The sequence below is a fragment of the Pleurodeles waltl genome, chromosome 1_2, assembly GCF_031143425.1.
Source record: "Pleurodeles waltl isolate 20211129_DDA chromosome 1_2, aPleWal1.hap1.20221129, whole genome shotgun sequence".
Classification (NCBI taxonomy): domain Eukaryota; kingdom Metazoa; phylum Chordata; class Amphibia; order Caudata; family Salamandridae; genus Pleurodeles; species Pleurodeles waltl.
Window position 1 is genome coordinate 298,053,669 of NC_090437.1, and position 20,178 is coordinate 298,073,846.

Here is a 20,178-nt window from a genome sequence, read left to right on the forward strand (position 1 = left end):
GAGTATGATGTAGCAAATAGCTGACCCCTCCAACTGCGTCGAAGCGCAATCACACTGTTACCCCACATGTGTTTCTTGCAAGAAAGTGACTGACACCCCATACGTCTCATGTAAGAATATACCCTGTGCCGTATTACTTGAACACCCAGCCCATGCACATTCCAAGTCAACAATTTCCAACTCCCAGTCATGTCTCCAACCAGCTCATACAAACCTGCGTGCCACCCCGAGGGGGAGAGAACACCCCCATACACACTTAATGCACTCCAGACATAAAATGTAAGCACTGTAGATACAAGCAGCCAATACCCACCTATTAATATTGAAACAACAATCATCGAACCCCTAGATAACACCCCCCCACCCACAGGCACAGACAACTAGGGCCCCAACATATGTGCCCAACCTCCAAGACCCTCTGCTGTCTCAGGAAATCCAATGAATCAGAGGTTGTTCCATCACGAGCGACCCTTGCTGTCCTTTACTTGATCATCCAGGGTGTGCACTAAGGACTGCAGGTCAGCGACTGTCTTTTTTAGGGTATCGACCTCCCGTGGAAATTTTAAGACCTGCCCCTCTGCTTCCGTTACCCTCTCCAACACCTTCTGCAGGTTTGCACAGAGGAGGCCCACATCAATCGCCAATGAGTCTATTTTGGACAGGGTTTGGTCTCTGGCTCCTTTGATCTCCTTCATGAGGTCCACCAACATTGGCACTGGATCGACGTCTGACACAGCCTGATCCTGCTATGCTCCCTCCATGCCACCCGCCATCGTAGTATATTTATCCATTTTGTATGTCTGAACTACCTTAGTTGTTTTGTCCTTTTCTATCTCCCACTTGCACACGATGACAATGTGTTAACACTCACAAGTTTACAATTGTTCAGTGTTCAGTTAAACCTTTCTAAGCAGAGCTGCAAATGTATGCACTTCAAAATTCCCGCAGCTGATGAGAGCAAATGTCTCCTTCTACCAGCCTCCCATCATCAGCAGCAATTTGCAAAAGATTTCAGGCACATATCTGCGTTGGGTCACAGTTCGACTGTAGTGCTCTCCATCACCTCCGCATTTGGTGATTGTTGTTCAGGCACATGTGTTCCGGTTCCCACGCTACTTGCAGCCCAGCAGGTACTAGGCCACTTCCATTCTTTGTTACACCAGCACCGGCGCGTGACAACCTCAGCTCTCAGAGGGCCCTCGGCCTCAATCCTCCCGCTCCAGGGCCAAGCGGCAATCCAGGGGCGCATCTCCCCCAGGCCCGTACAGCCATACTTTCTGCACTGCAGGCTTCGCACCATCTGCTGCAACTCACTCTCACGTACTCTGGCAGTCTTTGACGTGGCCTAGGCTGGAGCCCCGGACCAGTCGGGTGTCACGAGTGGCGTCTCCAGGGAACGTGACAGCAGGCTGCCCCTTGCAGGCTCCTCGCCTCCTTTGCATCCCCAGTAGGCCCGGTCACCCTTCTTCAGCCCGGTAGGTGCGTCTCTCATATGACTGCTCTACCACAGAGGCCACAACATAGGCCCGCACCAGCCGCCGCGCCTCTCCTCCAGAGCCCTGGTTCAGCCAGATTTCAGGAGCAGTGTCTTTGGAGGGGGTGCAACAGCCAGTTCCCACCGTGCGGGCACCGAGTCTCCTCCACAACACCCACAGGCCCAGCCTCACGTCCCCCTCCAGCTTGGGGCCAGCTCCCCTGTGGGGGCCCAGACTCCAGATCTTACCCCCAACCACACAGTGGTCTCCACGGGAGTCACACGGTTTCAGTGGGGAGTACCATAGGGGGCCTGGGTTGCAGGACAATGACAGATTCAATTATTGCCGAAGGAGCTCCTCCTGAAGCGACTAGGCAGCCATCTTGCTCAGGCGGAAGTCCCCTGTCATGCACTTCATGGTCCGTTATGCTGCAACTGTCCATCCTGTCTGTCCGGTATGGTCAGCTTGCTGCCCTTGCCTCTTTCCCCACCCCCCTCTGTTGTCCATGTACATGGGCCTATCCCCTCAATATTGCTTTCCATGGTCCGTTGTGCTGCACTGCCGTCCTGCTTGCCCTGTGTGGTGTATTGAGCGGCTGCAACCCCTGACACCTGCCCTGTAAAGTCAGTTTGATGCACCTGACCATCTTCCCTCTGCCTTCTGTTATCCAAGTCCATGTCCCTACCCCATTCTTCCTGCCCTTAGTGATCCAATGCACTATACTTGCCAACATTTTGAACTTGGTAAGAGGGAGATTTTGAAATAAAAACCTGGTGGATTGATTTTCCCCATTGACTTACATTGAAAAAGAGGAGATTTTAGTCAGGAAACAGATAAAATAAAGCCCTTCTCCCCTCAATATTCTGTTGAATCGGCACAGCCTGTGTTTCCTGTACTGCATGGTGTTTTTTTGACCCTAACCCCTTTCCCCTGCCCTCCATGGTCCATTATGCTGCCACTGCTCCTCCCACCTGCCCAACAGGGTCAATTTGTTGCCTCTGCACCCTCCTCCCTGTCCTCAATCATCCGATTCCGTGTCCCTGACATCTGCCTTCCCACAGTATTCTAATAAACAACTACAAAACTTATTGCAACCCACTGCACACAGGCATTTCAATAAAGTCTAACTGCTTTAGATTGAAGGGACCCCTGTTCTCAGTATGTCACTCAGCATCGCTTCCCCCTCCCTACATTTAACTCTTGCCAAGTCACACACTGATGACAAAGATTCTCAGCAATCACTCTGGAATGTGTATTGATCCCGTTCTGCCTAAAGAACCATATCATTGCACCCTGCCCCCATGAAAATGACAACAGGCTGCCTGGCATCAATGGCCTTCCATCCTCAGAGAGCCAAATTTCTTCTTCATTCTTCAACCAGCTGAGACCCATTCCTGTGGCTCACTCTCTGGTGTCTCTTCCTGTACACATTTGACTTTCTCCCACATATCGGCAACGGTTATCAACATGTTTGTGGCAGTCTCACTATCAGATTCCCCATTGAGGGCATAAGGCCAATGAGCTCAATATCAGGCAACTTCGTCAGCATACTGATTTCCAGCAGTGAGAACATCATTTCTGCTTCTGTGTGCTGTGCACCTTACAACTGTTATCTCAAGAGGCACCTGTAGTGCCTCCAGCAGTCTAGAGTTGAATTAGAGTGGAACTACTTCATGTTTAATGGGGAATTATTTGTCCATAATTAAAGGTGTGGCAAAGGGGGATACTTTTCCTCCAGACATTGCTCATTTTTATGTAGCAGACTTTGAAGAGAAAGTCATTTATAGTCAAACCAACCCATATTTGAATAATGTGAAACATTGGCTAAGATACATTGATTGGGTCTAGAACTCTCCTTTTGGAATTTCATGAGTGGTTAAATACACAGGATGGCAATCTTAATTTTACAATATAATACAGCAATAGCTCGATTAACTTCCTTGATTTGAGGATCTTTGAAGAAGATAGCCAGTTACTACTGAGTTTGTATTCTAAACACACTTCAGGAATACCCTCCTTAAATATACAAGTCACCACCCGCGTAATTTTAGACACAATCTTCCATATGGACAATTTTTATGTATTAAACTGAACTGTACCAAGAAGGAGGATTACTTGTGTGAGGCAAAAGTGTTCTGTTCCAAGCTAATCACCATGGGTTATCCCTATAGATTGGTCAAGAGGTCTTTGAAACAGGTGTGGTACTATGACCACAATGCATTATTGCAAGTCAGAGAGAAAAAAGTCCAGTCCAGAATCACCTGTATAACTACCTTTGTCCAATAGGATTAGAAAGATCATTTTTTTAAACTGGCATCTGTTGAGCATTGGTCAGATTTTTCAAGACAGGCCTTTGTTTGCTTTTAAAAGGGGAAAAAATCTAAGAGACTGGCTGGTTAGAGCCCACAATGATCCCGAATCCAGTTTTCTACACCAATGCTGAGGTTTACAACTGGGCACTAGGCACTATCCTTGTGGTAATTGTAATGCATGCAGTAAACTGATGTTGTAAAAACCTGTGCGATTAATGATGTTAGGTGTATCCCGAAACAAAATTCTAATTGCGGGTCTAAATATGTTGTACATTGTATTCAATGTAATTTTGCACTTTTTTACATAGGTAAAACAACTCAGGAGGTGTGCGAACAACTCAAAAGGTGTCCAAAGGCATCACACAACACCAGTCAAGAATTTGTTGCAAAGTACACAATTCTCCTCTTCTCATACTTTATCTGGAAATGTCCCATGTTCCTACTGCAATGAAATGGGTTGTGTTGGAAAATGTTCTAAATGCAAACAGGACATGGATCATCTGCGAACAATATGAGAGAACAGCTGGATTTGGCTGGCCAACACGGTGCATAAAAATGTAAATCAACAGGTGGAATTATGGTTGTTGTACATGTTGGAAGCTGCACAGTGTTGTGGTAGTAGTATCCTGGGTTATAGGTAGTGTAGCATTTTGAAATATTTTTGCTTACAATACCCAGTTCCAATCCTTGGGTTGTAACTTATTCTTTATATTCTGATGATGACATGTGACCCATTCAACAGTTTTGCTCCTACTGCTGTTCTCGGTATGTAGGCTACCAACTGTGAATTAATTTGGGAGTATTTTCTGTCCTTTAGACTAGTTTGAAGAATTTTTGCCCAGTATGTATGTCTGGCTATGTTGAGATGCATTAGGATCAATACATATTATGGAGCATGTTTTCCACTTCAAGATGGTGGCCCTGGTTTACACTTGAATCATGTGACCCTTGGAGGAAGGGGCTTCCAACTGGGAAGGATATATACATAGTGTGGCTTTGGCTGCCCCATGTTTGCAGCCTTTGGGACTTACCAAATGGATCGAATCTGTGTACTGCGTTTGTAAACAGAATGAAATAAGTTAATGTTGTCTCTGTATTGAAGTGTTTTAAGATATGGTGGCAGATTGGGTTGTTTATCCTCACCAGGTTGTACTTTCTTGTTTAGTTAACAGAGTCCAGATACTTTTTGTAGAAGCAGTTTTAAGGATTCCCCACACGTTCCTCACTGTGGGTGGAAGTATGATGCATATTATGTTGAGCTGAGCGGATCTTTGGACCGCAATGGGAAGTTGGATGAAGTAAGTTTAAGTTGTCTCTATTTTCAGTAATTGTTGGCATTGCATTAGATTTAATAGTTGGGCTTTCTCATTTTTTGTTTAGTTAACAGTGTCCTGATACAGTGTCTCAGAAACAGGGGTAAGCACTCTACCACGTGTCCGTCAAGTTAGTTTTTATTGTGGTATAACTAAATATTATGTGGAGCTGAGGTGGAGGCTTTTCTATTAGGCAACACTGGCACTGGTATTAGTGGTGAGATTGGTCACTTCTAATGTAGGTGAGGTCTCATTGTAGGCATGAGTGTATGGTTCAACTCATGTTTGCATGACATGGCTTTGATTCCATTCACAGGAGACTGCATGTGGTGTATATTGTGAACGGGCGATCCAGGTTTATGTATGGCGTGTTTTGGGTTTTGGTTTGTTTTTACATGTACATATTGGTTTATGAACATAAGGTATTTATTATGTTGTAGAGCAGCAATTGTTGTTATTAATTCCTTCATGACATGTTGTCCTGAGGATGGTCTCAGGGACTGTTTGAGCCACGGGAGACCAAACCATCGACCATAGACACTCATGACGAAACTCATTGCATTTCTGCTGGAATATTTCATGAAGGATTCGGATTGCCTGTGTGGCATCAGACAGGACTGATTAATTATTAACTGTTGTTTTTCAGGGGATTGGTGCCCTCCTTGTGTCTCCTGGATGTGGAGATAGTGGTACTGGAGTAGGTTACCTGTGCTTGTATACATGATTAATCAGTGTTGTTGTTGCTGCTCTAATTTCTTGCATAAACTTGATGATCATATAAAACTAACATCCATTTATATCACGCCATATGTGGATTTATTCAAATATAGAATGCCATGCTTGGACCAGAACATTCAATGTTGATATTTATCTCTAATGAGTTATTTATCAAAATGACATCTCCTTGAACATTTGTTACCTTAGAATTTCAAGCAGTCTCATGGCATACTGTCAGTTTCTTATTGGGATTCCAGAAGACATCATAAACCCTTCTTGTGACCACAACAGCCTGAAGTCATGGACCACATCGAAGCCATACTATCAGTATAAATTGTGACTTTTAATTGGTCTGAAACTCTGTAGTAGGAGCGACCAAGTAATCCACCTGGGTAGAGATTACATCACTCAACAAGGAGGATCCCACTACAACCTCTTAGGTGCAAACGGCATGAGCAGCTCTTAAATTTTCCATAACAACTCTTTAAAAACAGCCATCACAAACCAAGGCTAATCAGGCTCTTTCAGGGAGATCACCTCTGACACTAAGCCTCGAATTGGTGCACAACTCCGTGACATAGAGGCAGTCATACTCAACCTCCCCACCCAACCCCATCCATTTCAGTGGCAGGTAAAGGTAACATTGTAGCAGGGCCTAAACACAAGAACTGTTTCAATGTAATATTGTCCTCTGCCAGTATGATTTGCTCATACCTGGTCAGGTGACTATGGGTTATAAGCTGTGTCTTAGTTCAAGCCAAAATGGCTTCCACAGAGTGAGGCACCACTTCAGTGAGAGGATACCCATCAAATTGCTGACACCGCCTGCTGCCATTGCCTTTAGGCAACCCAGTAATTCTGCGGCTACTGGGTCAAGAGTGGCTGAAAAATTGGCCACAGGCCACCTCACATCACCATGTGTTAGTGTAGGCACCAAGAGAGTGCACTCTATCCTCTCACTGCAATACAGAATGAACTCTGTACTATAATCTGGCATTCCTAAAGCTGGGGCATGACAAAGACTTCCACATAGCTCGGGGAAGTTCTTGCTTTCATGTCCCAAGGTACTGGATCAGACACATCCTTATGTGCAAGCCTCTGTAGAGACTTTGCCACTAGGGGAAAATTGGGTATTCACTGGAAACAGAATCCCAACATGGCTAAAAACATCCTGACTTCTCTCTGGGTAGTTGGAGGGTTCATCTTCAAAATAGCAAATATTCTTTCATGCAACTCCTTATTTGCTCCTTTCTCAGTGTGATGTCTTAGAAAAAGGACTTCCTTCTGACAGTATTGCAATTTTCTTGTGGACGCCTTTTTATAACCTTTGCTTATTGAATTTAGCAATAATGAAAACTCACAAAAAAGCCACATTGCACAGATGTGCATGGCTATCAACATGGCACGTGGTTTTTCAGTTGCAAAAAGAAATCACAAAAGAAAAAAGGTGCTTGCTAATTATGAGCATAACATTATCAAAGAGGGCGCTCGCGGCACGGACTGTTCCTGGAGTGGTGTTAGGGATCCAGGAGTTAGAGGGATATATACCCATGGCATGGGAAGGTATATTATTCAATATAAGCCATCCGGTTCCTATGTGAGCAAGTAATCTCGCAAAGATTGCCAGATATCCTTAGGCCTTGAGGTATGAGGTTGCACCTGCGTGTAGTCTTTGCTGATTTTGTCGCGTTGAGTCATGTGCTTAGGCCAGTTAGAGTCAGTGGGACAGCGTCTACTACCCCAATGCAATGTCAGCTCCTGCTTGGCAAAGAGGAGCACTACAGAGGTAAATCTAAGGACAGATTTGGGGATTTCATGGGTGTATCCTAGCCGCACCACTAGGGTGTCTGGTGCAATTGCGGTGCCTATCATAGTGTAGAGTATGGAAAAATAATAATCCAGTATCGCCCTATAGGGGGGACACATCCAGGGTAAATGTGCAAAGGTGACATCCAAGGCTTGACATTTGGGGCATTGGAACAAGCATGTAGGGTAAAATATAAGTTTAGTTTGGTAACAGCAGTAAGACCAAACTTTGTCATAGAGGGGATAACCCAAGTCTATTCCCCAGGCTTCCCTGACTTAAAGAGCCAGTTTCATGGACAAGCAGGCGCGATATAATCTAGATATTAGTTGGCTTCCGTCAGTATCACACTTGACAAGTGTTAAAGGTGGAATGTCATCCAGGGGTAGGGGGGTTGTGGGTATGCAGGAGGCCAAAGCATTATGGAGTCACCCTAGGGAAAAGTGATCCATGTAGGAGGCATCATGGAAGCGGGTATCATCTGCATGTGTCAGGATATGGCCGTCGGGGAATACATCTCTTACGATATGCAGGTCATGTCGTAGTGTGGTGTGCTGGATGAGCTTTTTGCATGTGAAGGGGAGGCAGGGGTGTGGCAGGTGAGTATAGGACCCAGTACCTGACAAAGATTAGGCCATGCTCAACATGTGGTGGATATGGTTTGTATATCAGTAGGGCCTATGGGGATGCCTTTGGGTAGTATAGAGGAGAATGGTAGATTACCAAATTAGCCCCTCTCAGGTTTAAGATAAGGGACCCAAGCGTCTGGGTGGTACCAACGATCTGCATATTGGCATTTTGCTGTGAGGGAATAAAGTTGAAAATCTGGAACTCTGAAGCTGTGGCGTTTGTAAGGAAGAGTCAATGTATCCCAGCAGATGCAAGGCTTATGTCCGGCCCAAATGAGCTGCAGTAGGAGACTGCAGAGCATTTTAGGGAATTGCTGTGTTAATGGTACGGAAATGTTGAGGAAAAGTTATAGGAAGGGGGAAGTACGACCATTTTGAATATTGCTACTTGTCTGGCCTTGGAAAGCGGGAGTGTAATCCATTGCTGTCAATGGCAAGGCTGTAGTTAAGTCAGAGTATCTGTTCTTTGTCTCTATGCAGGTGTAGGCCTAGGTATTTGGTGGAGTCCCTGTTCCATGTTAAAAGATGTTCAACATTCACAGGTTGGGCACTCTCAGTTAGCGGGAAGAGCTTAGACTTGACCCAGTTAATATGCAGTTCCGAGAGATTTCCAAAATGCTTATATTTACTAACTAAATGGGGGAGAATGTCCTTTACCTTGAAACCCAACTCTCTGTATTCAGCCACCAACACTCTGATTGTATCGTACATTTCCCATGTACAAACCATTTTGGAATCCCTTCTGTGCTAACTTAGTCCGAGCCAACATGAAGAATATTTACAATTCATCACCACAATACTTTGCATACCAGAGTATTTCTTTCACACCTTTACACTGCCAATAGATTAAATTTTTTTGAATGTGGGAGCTGATCTCCAGACACAACCTAAGAACAAACTGGGACACAAAATCATATTTCCTCTCTGAGTTTTCGACAACACTATGCTGTCGGAACACTTGCGTAAGGTGCTTATAGTAGACATGCACTGACTCTGTAGCTTACTGAGTAGTTCAATCTATTTTCAATCGATCAATCTCTCTGTGGAACCTTACCTTTCAGGAAATGTATGATTTGATCATATTTCAACCGAACCTCAGGTGATGGAGCATTTGTCTGAGTTACACTTGGGGGTTCTGCATTTGGCCACTGTACTGCCAATTTGTATTAACCTCACAGGTCACTAGGAATCACAATGTCAAAAAGAGTATTCAAATCTTTCCACAACATCTTAGAAATCTTCACAAATTGCTCAATATGTGTATACCACAAATCAGAATGGTCTCTTTGTTTCGGAAATTGATTTATAAATGTAACAAGATCACCACAACTCCAGGGCACATGTAAATACTATGCTCAAAATACCTCTCTCAGTGGGTAAGCAACACCCCCAGATTTACTTTGGTTACCCCTTGTCAATGACCCCCCTTCCCCGATTCTCTCTTGTTCTTCTTTTCTTTGCTCCCTCAGCCCACTTATCTGTAATTTTCTGCAGAATATTCCATTTCTGTATACTATAAACTAACTCCCTCAGATATGTGGTTAACCCACTCCTAATACTGTTTAGCGTTTTGTCTCTTATATGTACTCTAAAATTATTTTGCAATGTCTGACTCTTACTTAAGTTGACAATACATTCAAAAGCCCTTCCTTCTAAAATTGTACATGCTTCATTAGCACGTCGGGTAACTCTTTTACTCCTTTACCTAATAACTAAAGTTCTTCCTCATAGTATCAGTCTGCATATCCCTTATCCAAATTTCCTTTGATAAATTCATCCAACTCTACATTTAGCCTCACAACATCTATGATTCTTGGGCATCTTGCGCTGTGGGACTATTGACAATCAGCTCTGTGTTTTAGTTCCCACTTAGTACTTGTACTTGGGGCCGGGATCCCATATCTATGAATACAATAACACCCGGTGTACCAAGCGTTACAAATACTCCAGATACGTCTGGTGCAGTAGCACCTCACTGTATACTCTGGACCCATGCAACTACTTGTGAAACGGAGAATGTAGTGACAGTAGTGATTTCTGGAGCTCCGGTTGCTGTGTCTGGGGCAACTTGCGGTGCCACATGGCACGTCATACACAGTCCGCACACACATCGTAAGCTTGACAACACACAATTAGCAATGCATAGCCTTGTTTGCATACCTGCTCCTAGGACACTGCAACTGCTTTCAGAAATGCCGCAACACCAGCAATACTCCAAACTGAACCATGAACTTCAGGGACATGGGCTAGGCTTGGGCAAGTTTTAATCATAAATATGGTATTTTCTAGCTCCCTATACTTCTGTAATAAACCATCCTCGTTGCTACCAATTGATGCAGAGCAATTCTCTATACTTTCTGGCTCGAGTAGAATTATCAATCAGATTGCACCACTGGTCGTATGGAACGTTGGTTATTATCTGAAAGTGTATTCTGAGAGCTAACATCACTACATCAATTTCAAATTACGGTGAAATCCATCTGGCTTCACGAGAACAACACAGAAGATGAGTTTCAAACCATGGACGTTCATTAGCAGATTAGTCTAAGTTACAAACTTTATTTACATAGTAAATCAATCATTCATAAAATGCAACATTGGTAATCAGTCCTCCTAGATATATCAGGTAAAGGGCAATGCAAACCATTAGAGAATACAAAATAGAAAACAAAGGTAATATCGGTTCCATGAAGGAACTTCCCTGTCCGAAATAAAGTATCAAAAGATGTCATGGGAAATCCTAGGCAGCAGGTGTCAGTCTGAAATTAACCAAGTTAACGTTCAGTATAAAAGGTAGAACTTAGAAATGTTGGATCTCAGGTAGCAGAGTAAGGGAAAGATCTTCCCTCAGCGCAGTCAGGACAGGATCCCCAAACAACTATTCTAAAAAATACACAATTATTACACATTGCACATTTCTTCAGAACGTTTTCCCACCGACTCCCTCCAAACTTGGATCAATCAGGTTGCACCGTCTCCCTGGAACAGGTAAAATTCCCTCGCTCTCATCACCAGACAGAGGCGCACACTGCTGCATGGCCCTGAATGTACCCGTGGTCTTGATTGCATGGTACAGGAGGATCTTTTCTCATCCCCATGAACAGTGGAAATCATAACAACTCCTTGTTAAACTATCTACTATAGCATTTCTATAAGAAAAACAATGAACTATTGTTCTAATTGTTTAAGGTTATCTTGTGCCTGAAAGAAAAAACGTGAGCGCATAATACATAATCAAAACTAGTTCAGAAATGAAAGATTGGGTCTCCTAGTCTTAGTAGCAGTAACAATTTCTTAAAATTGCACATTTGATTAACATAAGGATAACAAAAGCTAACAGTTATACTTTGATTATATAAAATGTGGCTCCTTTGAGCGTATATACTCACACATCTTCACATAGATTAACATATGATGAACAAAGAATAGGGAGCATAAAATTTGTGTTGCTTCATATGATATTCGTTTCACATGCGCATTCACAAATCACCAGTGTATGATAATTGCACAAGTACATCTTCAACATCCATTTAAAATTATGCACAATTCACTTCTTAAGTTTTTTGTGTTCAAACGTAAACCAGATGTCATTACACTTTTTTTTTACAAATTAGTTTCAGGTACTCTTTCCAAATTAGCAAATTAATGGGATTGTTCAAATAACCATCCGCTTGAAGTTTATCATTACCGTATTGGCTTTATAGCTTGTTTTCCTTGCAGCATCTACGGTCTTTAGCGTTCAGAGCTCATTACATTTGGATGTGTTTTATGCATTTCATTGTAATAGGATTACTCACATTTACCATGAAATCTTTAAACAACACAATTCATGGTGGTTCAGAACCCCCCCTCCCCTCCCCCCTTTGCATATAAGGCTTACAAAAGGCTATAAACGAAAGGTATAGTGGCAAATGGCAATTTACATCAAACAATTCTCTGCAATTTTCTAAATATTCATCTTAAATTGGGAACATTTAAAATTACTAAAAAGTATAGCTAATATTTATGCTGCCAAGTCATTAGATTCAATATTGCAGACTTTACCAACACATTCTCCCAGTGTTATTGTAAAAAAAAAATACATTTATCAACTCGTACAACGTAAGGTGTATTGTGTGTTTAATTTGAGGACTTTGGGTCGCACTTTCAACATACATTTAAAATGCAAGCAAAGCAACTACCTATACTATGGATACTCAAAGTACGGCCCGGGGGCCGCATGCGGGCCCCCCTGACCTTTACATGCGGCCCCCTGGGCAACTGGAGCACAGGGCTGCTGTTCACTGGATTCATCTCTAAAAATAGAAGATCTTAAATATTTTGTGGTTAACTGGTGGAAAGGAAGTAACTAGAGAGTCCTGAGCTTCACTTAAGAAACAGGTTGATTTTTAAAGACATCTTGCTGGAAAAGTGTAAAAATATAACAGTTGCTTCAAAATTCAAAAAGTGTATTAAGTTAACATGATGAGCCTTTCAACCTAAGTATAAGTTATTATATCATTGCAATGAGAAGTATTAATTTACAAGTGATAGTTTTCAAACATGAATTCTTACCCTACCCTGACAAATATGCCAGTAGTGAATTGAAGAGGCAAGTCAGATGTTCTGTGCACGTTTTGAGTGGCCTGGTCTCCTACTGTACGTGAACAATATTGTGGTTTTAAATTAAACACAGGAGCATATTTTTACAGTGTTGATGCTCAAATTTTGCTGTCCTCATATGTGATAATGACAAAAAGGAGGGAAAGTGAAAGTAAGCAATTGTCTAGGTTCACATAATTTGGAAAAGTGGGAAAGACGAGATTAATCTCAGGTTTCCTATTTTCATGTTGCTCAAATCAGTCACTAGGCGAATATCCTTCACTTTGCCTACCCATGCCTAGCAGGCAAATCCCCCTAGTTCCTTCACTCGGCCGCCATTCCTCTGGCATCGATGCGGCCCTCGGGCACATGACAGACCAAACTTTTTGGCCCCTGTGAAAATGTTTGTGAGCACCCATGCCCTATACAATATTTGAATATTTATGTTAAAACATGACCATGTTTAAAATATGTGTGCAGCAAAAATAATGAAACCATCTGCGTTTGAGAGAAGCCTATGTTCACCAAGGCATTCTCTTCCCTGATAGAGTTAAGTATGTGCTATCTGAAAACCTTTATAAAGCAAGTGTGTTTCATATTAACTGGCAACTTTATGTTTTTTTTATTTCCCCAAAAGGTTTCCAGCCAAAGATAGAGTGCTTTTTTATCATGCTGATAACACTTATGATGATATCCTACACTGCTGCCTCTCTGGCGCTAGCAATTGCAGTGGGGCACAGTGTTACAACACTGTCCAACCTCGTCACGTCCATCATCTTTATCTTCATGTCGGTAAGTTGTAGCAGAAACTGTGCCTGCTTGTTGATGCTGTTGTGTTGGTGATGCTGTTGTGTTGGTGATGCTCTCAGTGTTTTTTTGGCGCTAGGGCCTGGTTTCGAGTAGGTTGGAAAATGGTTATGTATTTACTGGGTGCTGGAAACACTTCCTGCTCCAACTTTTTCACTTTTAAAATAGGCATACCTTAAGAAAGCAGTAAATAACGCTTTCAATTTTGCATGCTTTGCTCTTTTCTGGATCTTTTCTGTAACAGATCTAACAGGTTTTATCTGCTGAAGTTTGCCAGTAGAAAATAATGAGAGTTAATTAATTATTGCAAAACTTAGGCCCAGATTTACAAACACTTTGTGTCGAGTTTGCAATACTTTTGTTAGGCAAACCCAACGCAAAGTGTCCAGCGCAAATCACGATTTACATTGAATTATAACCCAAAGTAACGCAGCATTGCGCAGTGCACTTTCTTGCAGTGCTTAATTTGAGCCTGTGGTTTCCAGTGCGGGCACCAGCACTTATTTTTGAAGGACAGCACTTAATTTTGTACCTCAGCAAAGGCACGTAAGAGAAAGACGGAGAAAGAGAACAAGCATTTGCAATGCAATGAGTCGCTCATTTGCTCAAGTTGGAGCTGTCAACGTTGTAAACTCCTAACCGGACTTTTCTTGCCACATAAATTGAAAATAAAAAGTAAAACAGTTTCACATAAGCGAGCCGATTTAAAGCGTCACGCCATGAGTATGAAGGAGGCACACAGAAGGGAACAGAAGTTCCCTCTGAGTCAAACGTATCCGCAAAAGTTAGTGCAATCAGCCATGTAACAGGGTCGATGTCCAAGGAGGGGCAAACGTAAAGCATTTACCACTGATACAAATGTCAAAAACATAAATGAAAAGCGCCTTTCTCTTATACGACTAAGATTGAAGAGATCGCCCCATGAAGGGTAAAACGTGTCTCCACGCATAGCACAGTGAGGCGCCCCTGTTTATTATTTCACTCCTACAAATACCACCCCTGTTAACAATGTCTTATTCAGTAAAAGTGGGAGCGTCTGTGCAGGGGGTAAACGGTCAGCCCTAAGTTCGGTACTGAGTCAAGGGGCTCCTTTCATTTACTGGCTCCGTGACTCCTTACCCAGCGAAGGGACTTGTTTTCCTAAGTCCAATTAACTCCGATTCACATAGTGGGAGAATTATGAAGAAAGACGCGTGGGCTTACAACCGAACTGTCGGTTGCAGAACCACATAAAGTAAACTCTAATTTCGCACACTCGCTTGCTTAGCCTGTGTGACCCCCGGCAAACATGGTGTGCCCCTGTGCCACATTCACCATAGCTTACAAAAAACGTGAGAGTTTAGAAGTTATGCACTAGAATCATGCGTTTCTATTGACCTACAGAACTTGACATGCAATGCAAGTTTCTCCCTCACCTTCCTAGAACATTATTGCAGTTTTTCCAAAATATCTATATAAAATAACAAACCATAATGCAGACTGAGTACACGACGATGGTTTAACTGTGAGGTACATTAGCTCATTTAGTGGGTATATACTTACTTTTTAAACCTTGACAGCACTGTATGTGAATGTTTTTTGCTTTTCTTAGAAAACACTCAAGTTATTCGCAGTTTCAGAATAGAATGTTTGAAGGAAAGTAACTCTAGAGGAAAAGACATTGAAAAGGAACACTTCAGCATGCATGGAGAATGGTCTTCAACCCCAAACATTTGATACTTCTGGATTTGCATGTTAATAGTAAACTTCGACAGGGAAGTGGATTAACCCTTCATGTGCAGTTAATCTTTTGTCAAGATAGCTTTGCAGTCACAGACTCCTACAGTGCCAGAGGTCGAAGGACAGATATCAACCAAATAAAAAACCATTGAAAATGGCCCGTGCTCAATGCTGGAATTTTCCACCGCGATTCGCTGATGGGGTGAGTTTTGAAGTGTGTCACATCCGACCCCAATCCCCCACACCCACCCCCACCCAGATATCCTTCAGCCACCCCTGTTTGTATGCACAAAAAAAGAAAAAAAGAACTCCATTGCAAAGTTACACCTAAAGAGTAGCAGAGCACCTTACACCAATGACGCCTTAAATATTGCATTCTTTATTTATATGAAGTTACTTCAAACATTTACCTTTGTTGCAATCCTGGCGTGGTGCGTGGGCGTTTGAGCAAACCATCTACATGCACCAAAATCCATAGCGGCAGCATCCCCCAACTGGTTGCGCCCCCCTCTGATCCAAAAAAACTCAGACCACACCAATTTCGCTTTTATGGAAGAATTGAGGCCACAGTTTATTAGGCAATTTTTCAACTTACAAGTGATCCTTCAGCCATCATTTTATTTTACTCCAAGAGTTAGTGCCCTTCTTTTCATGGGCCTCCTAAACACTGTGCCCTACATTCAGTGCTGGCCAGTTTGCCCCAGGTGCCCTATCACCTTGGGTGTAACTATTCAGCCCCAACCGGGTGACCTTTCACTTCTGGTGCAACATTCAATTGTTTCCGGGTAAGCATCTGCTTTCAACCCAGCCGGGCCACCTTTCACTTCCGGCACAACCACACCTTTTGTAGGGCAAGCATCTGCTTCCAGCCCGCCAGGTGACAGTTCACTTCTGGTACCACTATTATTTTCATTCTTGGCAAGTGTCAGCTTCCAGCCCAAGAATGAACTGATATTCTGGGTGAACATCTCCACCCTTGTTTGCCAATTGATCAAGTCACCTTTACACCAACTTCTTGCGGGCCACAGGCTGTGCCCTTGATTGTTTCCTTCCGGTTCAACACACAAGGCCATGGTGGTAGCCTGCCAGTACCACCCTGGGTGCTGGCTGTCACCTGTTTGTGGCCCATACACCTAAAGGATCTCCTGTAAGTCTACTTGCATCTGTGACAGTTATCCCTTTGCGTACACAATATCTGCTCCCTGCCTTCTCTGCGGGTGGGTGGGTGGGTGTACTCGGAAAAATCCCCAGGAGAAAGAGGGCGCTGTGCCAGGCATCTGCCATTAAATACCTCCCAGCCACATTCCTCCAATTAAATTTACGACTGGGCTAGACCCAGTGTCTCCCTTCCTATCCGTACTTCTCTGCCTGCCTTATCCCCCACTCTTTATTCCTGCCAAGTCCAGGTTCTGCTCCCTGGGGGTGGCTTCCACTAGGGCACATGGTCCAGCTATTACCCCACCCAGTTGGGTTGGGGCCGTACCAAGGGGCATAGCGTCGGCACACCCCAACTGGTCACGCCCCCCCCCGGATCCCAAAATACTCAGACCACACCAATTTCGCTTTTATGGAAGAATTGAGGCCTCAGTTTATTAGGCAATTTTTCAACTTACAAGCGATCCTTCAACCATTATTTTAGTTTACTCCAAGAGCTAGCGCCCTTCTTTTCACGGGCCTCCCAAACACTGTGCCCTACATTCAGTGCTGGCCAGTTTGCCCCAGGTGCCCTATTCACCTTGGGTGTAACTATTCAGCCCCAACAAGGTGACTTTTCACTTCTGGTGCAACACTCAATTGTTTCCGGGAAAGCGTCTGCTTCCAACACAGCTGGGTGACCTTCACTTCCGGCACAACCACACCTTTTTTAGGGCAAGTGTCTGCTTTCAGCCCACCGGCTGACCATTCACTTCCGGTACCACTATTATTTTCATTCCTGGTAAGCGTCAACTTCCAGCCCAAGAATAAACTGATATTCTGGGTGAACGTCTCCACCCTTGTTTGCCAGTTGATCAAGTCACCCATACACCAACTTCTTGCGGGCCACAGGATGTGCCCTTGATTGTTTCCTTTCGGTTCAACACACAAGGCCATTGTGGTAGCCTGCCAGTACCACCCTGGGTCCTGGCTGTCACCTGTTTGTGGCCTGTTCCCCTCACGCAAATTGACATAATTCTTTAGGATCGCCTTGTAAGTACCGCCATGACTTGCTCGGAGCTTTCGCCCCCAGCAAGGCCCCCCCACGCCATAGGTGCACCTCATTTCTACCCCTCTACCAATAACCTCTTGCATTCAATGCTGCCCTTATGTTCCTTAAAAATGTATCCACCCCAATATCCGACAGGTGTACCCCATTTGGACAATGGTAGTCTGGCTGCCGCAAATTAATTAAACTATGCTTAATCCCACCTAGGCCCACCCCCAACAGGAGTTTGGCCATGAGGCCATTTAGCCTCCTTCTTGACAACTCTATACCGCCTTTGGATTGAGCCCCTTTCCAAGACCTTCTGGGAAAGATCTCTGACCATAACACCTCTGTGGCATCCATGGTCCTGTCCAACTTGGTGAGAGATTCCTTCATAATCTGAAACAAGTTGCCCCTGCCCATAGCTGGGAGTTCATTCCCACCTAAGTGAATTATTAACACATCTGGGTTTCTTGCCAGCTTTTGGCATGCCTGAATGACGCCTTCCAAGTCCCTCCAACGCAGCCCAGGCTTTAAGAACCAGTCCGCCCTTGTGCGCTGGAACGAGAATATTGAATTCCGCCCACTATTGCCAGCTCTTTCTGCTGCCCTGGACACGTAAGAGTGCCCGATGACCCACACGGTTTTGCATTCTGTGGAGGAAAACAAACACAAAAGGGAGGAGGTGAAGATTGATCCAACAGTCATGGCTTTATTGTATTCATTACTGATACACTGTGCTACATTTTACTCAGACATGTCGAGTTCTTCCTTGGACCACCCTTCCAGTTGGCCATTACTAGCGGATGTTTGGGTGTATATACAAACGGAACCTATCAGATCCCCATTTCCCAATTTGTTTTATTGTATTAGCCGACATTCCTTCCTGGAAGGCTGTAGTGGCTGCACCAATTCTAAATGAATGTGTGGTGAAGTGATGCCCCCAAAGCCCCGCTATCTTTACCATTGATGCCAACACCATCCTAAACTGATATATTGTCAAAGGTGTCCCATCTTTATGAGTGAGGAGGTATAGCTCGATCTGGCCCCAGCCCGTTCCTGTATGTACCCTGCCAGGAGTCGAACTGGGCAATATGGGCTGTATTTCTTCATCTCATTCAGTACAATGCTGTGTCCCCTGCCTAACTAATCTGTCTTGGATTGCCTGACTTGGATAGTCACATTGTGAGAGCCCCAGTTTAAATCCTTAACCAACAGGGCCCTGCAACTCTTGTCACCTTTGGCTCAGGCTACCAGCTCGCTCACCCTGAATGCACCAAAAAAGGCCGGCGTGAACGTTGTACTAAATAGTAAAGTCTCAAAATGTGAATGGCACACCAAAGGGAGGTGGTCAATCAATACTGTTAGCATCGAAAATTCTATAGGTGACCTAGAATCCTGTTTTTTTCTTCATGTTTGGCCCATACTTTCAAAGCTTCCTTGAGCAGAAATCCTTTTGTTGGGTCCTGAATACCCTTCAGCTTTGCTTTGTGTGCTACCGCTGCCAAATGCTCCATTACCCAATTCCTGCTTTTCTTTGCCCCCTTTGCCCATACAACAAAGTGTTTGACCCATCCCCCCAATGCCTCAAAATCCTCTTCCGTATCAACCACCCCAGGTGCAATGTCCTCAAATGTCTCCATGCAATACCGGTACTGTTGCCTTGTGACAACCGTTAGGGCTTTCTCCGCCATACTCTGAAGCTGTATTTCTACTGAATCAGTTCCCAGAATTCCTCCTTGAAGGGGGTCATCGCCTCGTCTGCTTCTGCCCACTCCGCCCGGATCTTCTCCCACTGCAGGCGAGAAAGAGCATCAGCTGCCTTATTCTGCACCCATTGCACATGCTTAGCCCTAACTTCAATATTGTACTGGAGGCACGTTCGCACCATTTGTCTTAGTAACCCCAGTACCTTGGGGCATGAGGCTGTTTGCACATTAATGGCATGGACAGCTCCATATTGTCTGACCGCATAACCAATTTCTTGTTGGCCGGACAATCAGACCAAATCAGCAATGATACCAGAATGGGAAAGAGCTCCAACACTGTTATATTTCCCATCATTTTAGCATTTTGCCAAGCTGTTGGCCATGCCCTGGTGCACCAAGCTGTCCCCAATATTGCTCCACAGCCCCCAAGCCTGGAAGCATCTGTGTACAGTTGCAACTGCTCATTCGTTATCCACGGTGATGGCCACAACCTAACTCCATTGAAACCGTCTAAAAAAGACAGCCACATACGCAGGTCTCCTATCAGACCTCCCCAACCTTACGAGATGATGCTTTTTAGTAATGCCTGCTGTTGCGCATGCCAACCTCCTTGAAAAGACTCTTCCCACCTGAATGACCCTTGATGCAAAGTTGAGCTTCCCCAGCAGCTCCTGTATGACCTTTAATGTTGCTTTCTCCTTTACTAGCACCCTCCGCATTATTACTGCCAAATCTAGTATCTTTCCCACCGGGAGGCGGGACGCCCCTTCTGTGGAGTCCAGCTTGATCACTAAAAATGTCAATCTAGTTGTTGGGCCCTCTGTTTTCTCCGCAGCCAAAGGTACCCCTAATTCTTGTGATACAGATTCAAAGGCAGCCAACACTTGTGCACAGTCTGATGAGTCCGCTTTCCCCACAAACAAGAAATCA

At 44.1% G+C, this 20,178-nt stretch overlaps 1 protein-coding gene across 1 annotated transcript in view; it reads left to right on the top strand.

The window, feature by feature from the left end:
• Positions 1-20,178, top strand: part of LOC138254123 (broad substrate specificity ATP-binding cassette transporter ABCG2-like) — a 610,690-nt gene that overhangs the window by 495,751 nt on the left and 94,761 nt on the right. The window contains exon 12 of the mRNA XM_069205809.1: positions 13,469-13,623. Within this exon, the coding sequence (XP_069061910.1) occupies positions 13,469-13,623 (155 nt within the window). The remainder of the gene's footprint in view (positions 1-13,468; positions 13,624-20,178) is intronic.